The 11,375-nt window shown below is 45.1% G+C and overlaps 1 protein-coding gene across 1 annotated transcript in view; it reads right to left on the bottom strand.

Moving 5' to 3' along the window:
* Positions 1–1,648: 1,648 nt before the first annotated feature.
* DDX59 (DEAD-box helicase 59) overlaps positions 1,649–11,375 on the bottom strand; it is a 223,358-nt gene continuing 213,631 nt past the window's right edge. The window contains exon 7 of the mRNA XM_069641229.1: positions 1,649–10,513. Within this exon, the coding sequence (XP_069497330.1) occupies positions 10,259–10,513 (255 nt within the window). The 3' untranslated portion in view covers positions 1,649–10,258. The remainder of the gene's footprint in view (positions 10,514–11,375) is intronic.

The raw sequence follows: 11,375 nt of genomic DNA, 5'->3' as shown, positions 1-11,375 counted from the left end.
ATGTTTGTGTTTTAATGTATTTTGAGTGCATGTTGAGATGCGGGGGTGGGGGGGTGTGTCGGATGTGTTTGAATGTTTGTGTTTTAATGTATTTTGAGTGCATGTTGAGATGCGGGGGTGGGGGGGTGTGTCGGATGTGTTTGAATGTTTGTGTTTTAATGTATTTTGAGTGCATGTTGAGATGCGGGGGTGGGGGGGTGTGTCGGATGTGTTTGAATGTTTGTGTTTTAATGTATTTTGAGTGCATGTTGAGATGCGGGGGTGGGGGGGTGTGTCGGATGTGTTTGAATGTTTGTGTTTTAATGTATTTTGAGTGTATGTTGAGATGCGGGGGTGGGGGGGTGTGTCGGATGTGTTTGAATGTTTGTGTTTTAATGTATTTTGAGTGCATGTTGAGATGCGGGGGTGGGGGGGTGTGTCGGATGGGTGGGGGGTGTGTCGGATGTTTATGAATGTTTGTGGGGGTTCGGGTCTGTATGGGTGCATGTTTGTGTGTGTGCTGATTTGGGGGGTGGGGGGTTCAGGTCTGTATGGGTGCATGCTTGAGTGTGTTTGGGGCATAGTGTTTGGTTGGGGGTGAGCGGGCCATGGGGCATAGTGTTTGGTTGGGGGTGAGCGGGCCATGGGGCATAGTGTTTGGTTGGGGTGGGAGCCATGGGGCATAGTGTTTGGTTGGGGGTGAGGGGCCCATGGGGCATAGTGTTTGGTTGGGGTGAGGGGCCCATGGGGCATAGTGTTTGGTGGGGGCCATGGGGCATAGTGTTTGGTTGGGGTGGGAGCCATGGGGCATAGTGTTTGGTTGGGGGTGAGGGGCCCATGGGGCATAGTGTTTGTTTGGGGTGGGAGCCATGGGGCATAGTGTTTGGTTGGGGGTGAGGGGCCCATGGGGCATAGTGTTTGTTTGGGGTGGGAGCCATGGGGCATAGTGTTTGGTTGGGGGTGAGGGGCCCATGGGGCATAGTGTTTGGTGGGGGCCATGGGGCATAGTGTTTGGTGGGGGCCATGGGGCATAGTGTTTGGTTGGGGGTGAGGGGCCCATTGGGCATAGTGTTTGGTTGGGGGTGAGGGGCCCATGGGGCATAGTGTTTGGTGGGGGCCATGGGGCATAGTGTTTGGTTGAGGGTGAGGGGGCCATGGGGCATAGTTTTTGGTTGGGGGTGAGGGGCCCATGGGGCATAGTGTTTGGTTGGGGGTGAGGGGCCCATGGGGCATAGTGTTTGGTGGGGGCCATGGGGCATAGTGTTTGGTTAGGGTGGGAGCCATGGGGCATAGTGTTTGGTTGGGGGTGAGGGGCCCATGGGGCATAGTGTTTGGTTGGGGGTGAGGGGCCCATGGGGCATAGTGTTTGGTTGGGGGTAGGGGGCCATGGGGCATAGTGTTTGGTTGAGGGTGAGGGGGCCATGGGGCATAGTGTTTGGTTGGGGGTGAGGGGGCCATGGGGCATAGTGTTTGGTTGGGGATGGGAGCCATGGGGCATAGTGTTGCACTCCAAGAGTGAACTCAATAATAAAGCTAAAACAGGCACAGTTAGGAGATGTACATCCTTTGCTTTTTTGAGGAAACCTGACTCAACGAAGGCCATACTCCTCTTGGGTAACCCAAACAGCAAACTATAGCAGTCCAAAATAACGGAATGTCCAATCAAGGGTCAATAAAATATATATAATTTAATTAAACAGACGATATACAATAACTAAATCGAAATAAATGATAGCAATGGAAAATGTGTAGTACAAAATGTAAGTTTGAAATGCAATAAAAATCGTTACCCCTCAAAAACATATCTTTTTCAATGTGTTTAATACAAATTGGGGGTTGAAAAAGCCTCCTGACATGTCCCGTCTACCGCCCCGCCCACTTTTACTTTTCGGCCCACTATAGCCCTCATGTAAGGTACTTTCGGCCCTCTGTCAAAATCAGTTGTGCACCCCTGGCTTAATGTTTGGTGCCTTGGAGGGAGGTCAGCTGGTGAAAGGTAGCGCCAGTGGTTGTGTTGCGAGAAGGCGTACCTGTAGCAGTCGAGTGGGAGGCAGCACATGGCCTAGATGGTAGGCGCAAATTACGTGTGCTTGTGGCCTGTGGTAGAGTTTTATGTGGGGCAATGAAAGTATGTGTGCGTAGACGTTCGCGCCTGGATTCAAATAGGTGGAGCTGCATAGGAGGGGATGCTAGGATCCGCTTACCTTTGAGCATTTGCACCAAGTCGTTGTCGGCGACGAGCAGCGAAGAGCTGCTAAGAGGAGTGCTGGCCTTGTCCGACAGCCTTCTCCATGCGAATCCCGTTCCCTTTAATGCAGGGAGGGAGGAGCCGGAAGGGCTTTGTAGCGAATGGGGCTGCGGGCTCTCGGCGGCAAATTCGAATGTGGCCAGGATGTTGTTGCTGGTCGTCACGTGTGGGCAATTGAGACCTCACTGAGAGTGGCTCCACTAGCGGGGACAAGGACTCCCAGTCCAATAAGGACATCTCTGAACAAATAACATGGTCAGCCTTCATGGGAATTGTAAAATCTGTTTGTTCTCATATTTTGAGTACAACTACCAGTGATCCTCCTTCCACCCTCTTTTTGGCTTCAGGTAATGCTGGGTATCTCTGAATGGCGCTGTCAAGGACAAAGGACACATTTATCAAATTGTGATGATGTACTTGAACAGTAAGAACTGTGAATGGAGAGAGACCTTGTATGCAGTGTGTGACGCATATGGAGGAAGGAGGACTCTCGATATGCAGGGACGAGCCTCTGTGGATAGGTCCCAGAGGGATTGAGCGACACCAAGCCGTGGAGCCTGCAGTGTCGTTGCTGAAGTGAGACCTGCTAGCTTAAGGTTACAAGGTGGGTGCCCTGAACCAGCAATATTCTCCAGTCAGGAGCGGCATGAAGATGGGAGGAAAACACTCTTTCCTGGTGGTGCAACCACTCGAGATCAGTGGTGGGCCTGGCGCCCATCAACCGACGCCGAGACCAGGAGACAGCAAGGAGCCAGAGTACCCGAGCTCCGCAGTAAGTGGCGGTACCGATGAGACGTACACGAACAGCAAAGTGAACGCTTCCAACTTGAGAACGCCAGGAAAGGTTAACTTTGGGTTCCAAAGTCATCAATGATATGAGAGGCTGGGAAAATGGAACGTGCACAAGACCCATGTAACACAGAGAGAGACTAGTACTGCATAACCCGAGTGTAGAAGCCGCTAACAGTATGAAAGTCTGAAAGAGTGGAACAGGCACGAGGCACCAAACAAAACAGAGGGGAAGAGATGCAAACTTCGTTTATCAAGGCTGGAGAAGCCACCCTCAGTACAAGAAGCTAAGAGAATCAAATAGGCAGACGATCTCTGAACAAAAGAGTGAAAGGGATGTGTGTCTCTTGCCAAGGCTGTGAAAGACGAGAAATATATGACATTAATTGGACTGAGAACTACCAAAGATTCAAGGACTTTGCGGAGTCCCAATGCCACAAAGGTGGGATACAGAGGAGACTATGCAAAGTGATCCTGGAGGGATTTAACCACTGGTAAAAAGCTGAAGTGATACTGGAGGGATTTAACCAGTGATAAGTTGAAACAAAAATAATTTGTTGGAGACAACAATCCAAAAGACATTTATTATTTTAACCAACATACTAGATACATCTCTTAGATTCCATCCAGAACATGTACTCGGTCAACCTAGTTGTTGTCCGTTGGGGAATAGATGGCAGTACCTCAAGAGCCATCAAGATTGAGGGGTGCATACTGGCCCCCCAAGTTATTTTGTATCTTCATAAACTGAGTACTTGACGAGCTCCTGGCTTCCCAGTCAGATGCCCCCGCGCTAGCTGTAGACCGGATCCTGGGCCTACTGCTTGCTGACAACGCCGGATTATTGTCACTAATACCTACTGGTGCACGCATGCAATTAGGGCTGTTTGTGGATTTTTGCAAGAACAATCGCCTGGACCATCAACATGTCAAAGACCAAATTGATGGTATTTAGTTCCAGATCAAAGAGAAAGCCCAGAGGATTAAGGCTGGACCTGGATGAGGGCCCAATCTAACAGGTCGATTGTTATGACTACATGGGGGTAAGGGTAATGTTGCCTTGTAGTTGGAGCAGGCATCTGGACAAAGCAAGGGTCACACTGGCAAGGTACAGCCACACCCCCGCAAGGTTCACTACTGAGCAGGGCAACAGTGCAGTCTGTGTCTTTCTTGATGCCTATAAAGTCCAAACTAGGCAGGCCTCAATTTATGGGGGCAGGCAAGCATCAGCTCCCTAGTTACTGTAGAAAATAAGTACGTGGTTGTAGCCCTCTCCAAGCCCAATTTACCTGGATTCCTTGAAACAGGGGTGCAATGCATTTAATTTATATTTCTATTGCGGCCAGTTTATTATTGGGCTCGATTATGGTCGAATGGTTCCTTGCTTAAATGCAGAGGCATTGATGGATGTCATTTCTATGTAGGGGGACCCTACTTACCGTGGTTTGTCCATGTTAAGGAGTTGCTAGTCAACCTGGGTCTCAGAGAGTACTGGACCAATCCAAGTATTATATCCAATTCCACCAAGGCAATGATAAAGGCTGCAGCGTTGGTAAAGGTCGACCGTGACAATTGCTCCAAGTGTTTGCAGGATCGGCGGTTCTGACACTTAACTGCAGCATAAAGGTGAATGAGTATTATTTAGACTATGTACACCTGAAATACAAAAGAGCACTGTTAATTAAGTTGCATATAGGGATCTTACAAACTGCAAGCCTTTGTCACAAATGGAACAATAATGTATCTTCCATGTGCCCGTTGTGTGGCAATACGAATGAAACCATGGTCCACTTTTTAATGATATGCTCAGCGTCACCGTCACTGAGGGAACGATACCCGAAGCCATTATTTCAGGTATGTGGTTGTCAGACGATTGATAGGCCATGCTTGTTTGTGTCAATTCCAGCGATGTGTTTGCAGTTTACGCTACCTGTAAATACCTTGTGTGGGCAAGAATGAAGAAGTACACACACTGATAATGATGCTGGGATATTTTGTTTATCTAGGTTGTTTATCACATGGTCTTTATCCAATTTCCTGTGTCGCCAACCTTTTTCCTTTTTGTTTTTATGAACTGTTTTGATGAATTGTATATGATGGATGTTTGCTTTAATGACATTGTCGAAATGAAGCATTATGAAATGATACAAAGATTGTGAATGATGTAAAGACATTATCAAGAAACTCCAAGACTGAAAATATGTCCTATACGCTTGGCGCGAGGCAGAAACCCATTCTGAGGCTATAGCGCAAGCCATCTTTTCTTTTTAGTTATATTTTCTGAAGTGGTAGGGCCAGTTAGTAATTTGGACTCACAACTCTTCTATGTTGGACTTCGACGAGCACCCTTAGTTTTTATTTTGGAAGGCAGGGAATTTTCCTCTTAGCGATAGGGCCAGGTAGGCATTTTCCTTTTTATTTGAATAAACAAATCTAGACTATGACCCACTGTAGTCCGAGTCCTTCCACCATCTATAGGTCCAGAAGCAGCACATTTCCAACCTAAGACACTGGCACAATGTCGTGAGGAGAGGGCCAAGGAGCCACAAGAAACCTTGCCAGCAAAGGAAAGAAATCCGGAGCCCATGTACCACCTCTGAAGATGTTCAGAGGAATAGGCTATGTGTACCTAACCTCGTCAAGGGCCATAACAAAACTGAGCTTCACTGGGAGACAAGCAGGGAACCCAGTGCCTAAAAGATGAGTGAGCCAAGTCATGTAGTATGCTTACTGCCTACAGATCAAAAGCAGATATTCCAAACAGTGACTGTGCAAGAAAGTAACATTATACCAGCAGGTATGTTGCCCACTTTGAATGGCGGTGCTATTTACCAACCGACTGGAACTCATTCATCCTGCTGTGAGACTTCCTCCATATGCTGAATAAGATCAGGAATGAAAGCCATTGCCTTGTAAGGACTGAAGTGAACATGTAAAACGACTTCTAAGAACTAAGAATAGTACTGATCCGGGACTGGAAATGCGGTACTCATCTGCCCGATAAACATAATTTTATTTTTCTGATGTCATGATTGAAGATGGGAAAAGGAACTGTGAACCGAAAGGAAAAACGTTCCCACCAGGAATATATTCTCAAAATCTCGTTTCTACCTTGATTGCAAAGAACAGAAATGTAAACGATCGCTGCGTCTGTCCCAAAATGCCCAAGCATTTCCTTCATTGCTGTCCCAGCCAACGACTCTTGTAACACCAATTAAAACCTATTCACAACCCACACCCATATTTCAAACAGTGATGTTCCACAGAGTTTGTTGCAAACCACTAACTATATGTTCAGGCTAACGTCACCAGCAATGGCACCTTTGTGGGCCCCTCCTTTTGGTGCGCCAATGGACACGGTCATAAAGACACAACCATACTTTTTAACAGTGGGATGCCACCTAGATACTGGGAACAAACTATAACTGTGGGGCTGTTGCATTTATAGATCTGATTATCATATTTCTCCTAATGTAAAATGAAATGGTCTACTAGAGACAGCTTTACCACACTGTACCAAAGACACCATATATATTTTGGGAGATTCACCTACGACTACTCTTAGGGTGAAGCCTGGTCTGTTGAAACAAGTCAATAAGAGGCCATTGGTGCACCCGCTTGTCTCAAACACACCAAATCAATTTTGCTGTTCTCAGGCATGATCTCGTTGTGCCGAAACTCAGCTTATAAAAACACTCCCTTGGCAACTACTTGGGTACATGCACAGAGGCATATGTTTTACCTGCAGCACAGATTAGCAAACGCCTCAGGAAGGACAAATGAGGAATTCACGTGATCTATCCACATCACATCACCATTCTGTGTGAACGCTTGGGAGGGAATTATTCCCAACCACGGGCAGGTTTGGTTTAACTTTTATCAGGTTATAAACTGTTGTATAGATGCTGCTAACAAGACTGCAGGTGCCCTTCATAAATTGTTAACTGAACTAGGCGTTGGATAGATTGGCCTATCAAATAGATTGGCTTTCGATATTTCCCTGGCAGTCCAAGGACAGGCTTGTACTTCAAATAACAATGCTGTGTACATATGGGGCAGATAATTCGGAATCCATTCACAATCATGCTGAACATATTAGAAAGATTGCTTATATTCCCCCATCCCCAGATGAATTCTGAATGGAGGATAGCACAGGGGCAGATCTTGGAAGCAAGACCAAGCAGTGCAACAGAGGTTTGAATCCCGGATCCGCACTTAGAAACCAAACTCAGTTATGGTATAAGGTGTGCTATAAAAAAATTAAATGAATTATTGGTCATTATAGGACTCAATTAAAGGAATACCAACACCCAGAGGAGCATCAATTTTACATGGATTTCTAATACGTTTTGGCAATTTGGCTTACAATATATGGATAATATTATGATACCACAATCTTTTTCGGGTGAAAGGCCACAGCTCCTTTAAATGAGAATCGAAAACTAACAGTGACGCAGGTGTTGAAGGACCGGTTGAAAGAGGAAGTGCAAAAGTAGGATGAAATGATGGAAAGCGCAAGTACAAAAACAAAGTTTTCCATTAACTTGTTTTTTATTCTTCTCCCTTTCCTTCCTTTTTTGGAAATAGCTGGTGACAAATGTTTGAATAATCACCATATGGTCAAGATGTAACCGGCTTCTCTCCGCCTGTGAGCAGAGACACTTCTGGAGCGCATAACAAACCTGTGACACTCAGTTATCTCTCCTGTAGCTAAAGTCTGCTGAACAGACTTCTACCTAACCTGAAATTTGATGTATGTGTTTTTTCCATGAAAGCAGTGTGGAAACTACAGCCCAATCACCCTCGAGTCTAGACCTAAAGATTTTGACCAAAATGACTGCAGATCACGCCCAAAGATGCATCAGAGGGAAAATTCACCTGGACCAGGTTGGCTTTATACCCCTCAGAGATCCTCGACAGAACATATGAGAATGTTGGGCCACATCATAGACACAGCATCCAAATCCAGAGGTAACTTGCCACTGGACTCCATAAATGCTGAAAAAACGTCGGACAGCATCAAATGGCTGTACTTACACCACACGCTGTCAGAATTTGGCTTCAATGAGATTTCTCTGACGTATAAAAGCACTGTAACATGTACCTGTTCTCCCCATTTTGCCATTGCTCTGGAGACCGTGGCATATTGAGTCAGTGAAGTTCTGCTGATCACTGAATATCTTCACGGGCCGTATAAAACGTATTTGGCAACGTAACTGGTGTAATGATAATGACGCCGATCCCAAGGCAGCAGTTTCCTGAAATGAAGATCAACCAAACCCAGACGTGTTTGGGTATTGAATTGCAGAGGTGGTGGTCAATAATGGTGAAAACAAATATGGTAAAGCGGGTGGAGGTTTGTAGGAGTCCCACCTAAAAGAACACTTTTTTGAATACCCCCAGTTTTGCTGATGGGAATAATCTCTATTGAAAATTAGGTTTCTCCTGGACATGATGGACCTTTCTGGCATGCTGTCTCTGTCGATTCTATGTATTTCTTTTCTGGGAAGGCCATAAGAAACAGATAAATTGGAGAGGTTATAACTTGCCAAAGCCAGCGGTGGGCTGATCGCACATCACATTATGGACTATTTCTGGGCAACCAAGATCCCACAATTGTCCCAGGCATAAATCACATACTGCCTTCTGAGTCCTTCATGACATTCCATCATCCAAAGCCGATCCGTTCGGACACATAATGCAGTTCCATCAAACTCCAGGGAAGCTTGGAGGTGGGGGAGGTGCACAGGTGAGAAATAAATAAGATCGGTTTGACATAAGGAGGCACCATCTGGCTCAACACGACATTTTGCAGCAATCAATCTTCTGGCCTTCATGGGACTCCCAGGACCCCAGAAACCCGAGCCAGATCTTCAAAGGGTATCCCCATTTACTTTGCCTAAAACCCTCTTCTACACTTACTTCTTCTACATTCAACTTGTCATGCATTTACTACCTCTTGCATTTACTACGTCTTCTTCATATTATCAAAGTGGCAATGGATTTGGTAGTCTTACTGTAAGGTTAGGGTTGGTGTCAAAAGGGGGATAAGCAGGGAAGAATATGGGTGAAGGGGGGGGGGGGGGGGCACAAAAGCAGGTTGCCCCTCTAATGATGAAGCAAATGCAAGAAGTGAAAGACAGAAGTAGTAAAGGTACAAAGAAGTAAATGTGAAAAAGTGAATGCATAGCAAATTGAATGCAGAATTAAAGATACACATCCCTTGAAGGAGGGTTCCATGGAATCCTTTGAGAACTTGAGAATCCACCATGGCTTGGCAACATTGGTCTTCATAAAATATCAGCAATTTTGTTGCTTCGCCCTGTCCTTCCTGGGTTTTGGGGGAAGAATTGACTTGGGAATTTCTCCATTGAGAAATATCTTAAGCTTTTGGAAAATAAATAGTTAAGTGATATCAAGGGCCTAGCCTCTACTTCAGCTGACTAGCGAGTACAATGATGACAATGCTTGGCTCTTGGGCAGTGGGTCCTAGAGATGCAATCACACACTTCTTTTCAAACAGGCCTCTCCAAAGAACCTACAGATTCTCCCTTTGTTTAGGGGTTTAGTGTCAGAAGGCATGCTTATCCATGTGGACTAGATAGCCCACACATGAAGAAACTGAGAAGTCTTGAAAATAATTGACAGTGTATTGGGGAGGTTGTTGGACAAGTCACCAAGTCCAATTTAAGAGAAATCATAGGATCGGCATACAAATGGCAAAGTTTGGCTCTGGTAAATGTCAGAAGAGTTATGAGGCACTGGAAAAACCAACCTGAAGAACTTGTTCCAACAATGGGTAGACCTGACAAAGTGGCAGGTAGTGAACAGCTTTTGTGCAAGAGCTGCCAGGCCTCAAAGATGGCAGAGGTTCTCTGGGATACTTCCTTATTTCTTGTTTAACCCTTTCCCATTTCATCTGTTTTTCATGCTGAGCAAAGTGGGAAGGGTTTGGAAGAGATTGGGATTTGAGGAGCGGCTCTGGAGTCAAACCTTGAACAATTTTACGACTCATTCAAAATGACTAATTCAAAAAAAATTTGAATGAAAAACGTGAGAAAACAATGTGATATTTCAGGGATCACTTATATGTAGACTTTAAATTTAATATATACATTATTAAACTTTGTACAATTCCATATTTTACAGTGTAGACTGGAAATGAACAGAAATAATTGACATCTCAATCTTTACAGGTGTATTATTTACAGAATAAACAAATTAAACCGTGAATGCAAACTTTCATTTTTTTGTTTTATCATGTTTCCTGATAAGAGCCATGAGCGTATCACCAGTCACAAGCTGATCTTGAGATTGCTTGGCCTTCTGCTCTTTCTTTTGCTGGTCGTGAAGGTAGGGTGAATAAAGCAACTGTGGAGGAAGAATGGAACCGGTGGGTTTAACTCTCTTCACAACATCCCAAAAAAGGTTCTTGTTCTTTTTGTTTACAAAGGTAATTGCAGTTCCTTTGTGACCCAATCTCCCAGCTCTTCCAATCTGTTAAAAGCAAAATAGTTATTTTTAAAGTAGAGTGGATGACGCGGATAGAAATCAGTTAAAGAAAAAATCAGTACATTTCTCATAAATACCAAATTAGCGGCACTTTCATTTTGCTACTGTCATGCACGAAGGATCTACTAAGTGGCTACTACAGCACAGGTACTCCAAATGCCATAAATTAACCAAATGACCATTGAATTTAAAAAACTTAAAATTAAATCAATCAGCAAGTTGTGTAGGTCTAAGAACAGGATTCTAATGGTTCAACTCAATGGGAAACCACTAGACACCTTGAACTACATAATCTATTGGGAGCTAGACAATCTGGTTTCCGTCCACTCCATGGAACTGAAACTGCACTCATTGATTTAAAGACCCAAATAGATGAACTGAGAGATCAAGGTAAAACAGTACTCCTCCTCCTACTTGATCTCTCAGCTGCTTTCGATCTAGTGGACCACAAGGTCCTTTGCAAACACTTGGACACTGCTGCACACTTCTCCACCCATGCCACTAAATGGATTGAATCCTTTTTGAGCGAGAGAACAATGAGAGTCTTCTCCCCTTCTGCAGCCGACCCTTCACCAATAACGTGCGGAGTCCCTCAAGGCTCGTGTCTCACCGACCCTATACAACATATTCACTAAACCCCTCTTCGATGATCTGGACCTTCTAGGTATCACCTACACTAATTATGCAGATGATACGCAGATTCTCCTCCCGCTTTCTGGGGATCACAGCAAGGACAGGGGAGTTGGCGAATAGGGTGTACATCATTGTTCAGGCATGGATGGCATCCCATGGCCTCTGCCTGAATGATAAGACCGAGCTGATCATCCTGGGCAAGCATGCCAATATC

The sequence above is a fragment of the Ambystoma mexicanum genome, chromosome 1q (assembly GCF_040938575.1).
Source record: "Ambystoma mexicanum isolate Mex_15411 chromosome 1q, UKY_AmexF1_1, whole genome shotgun sequence".
Classification (NCBI taxonomy): domain Eukaryota; kingdom Metazoa; phylum Chordata; class Amphibia; order Caudata; family Ambystomatidae; genus Ambystoma; species Ambystoma mexicanum.
Note: the sequence above shows the minus strand (reverse complement) of the source record. Positions and strands in the feature narration are given on the sequence as shown.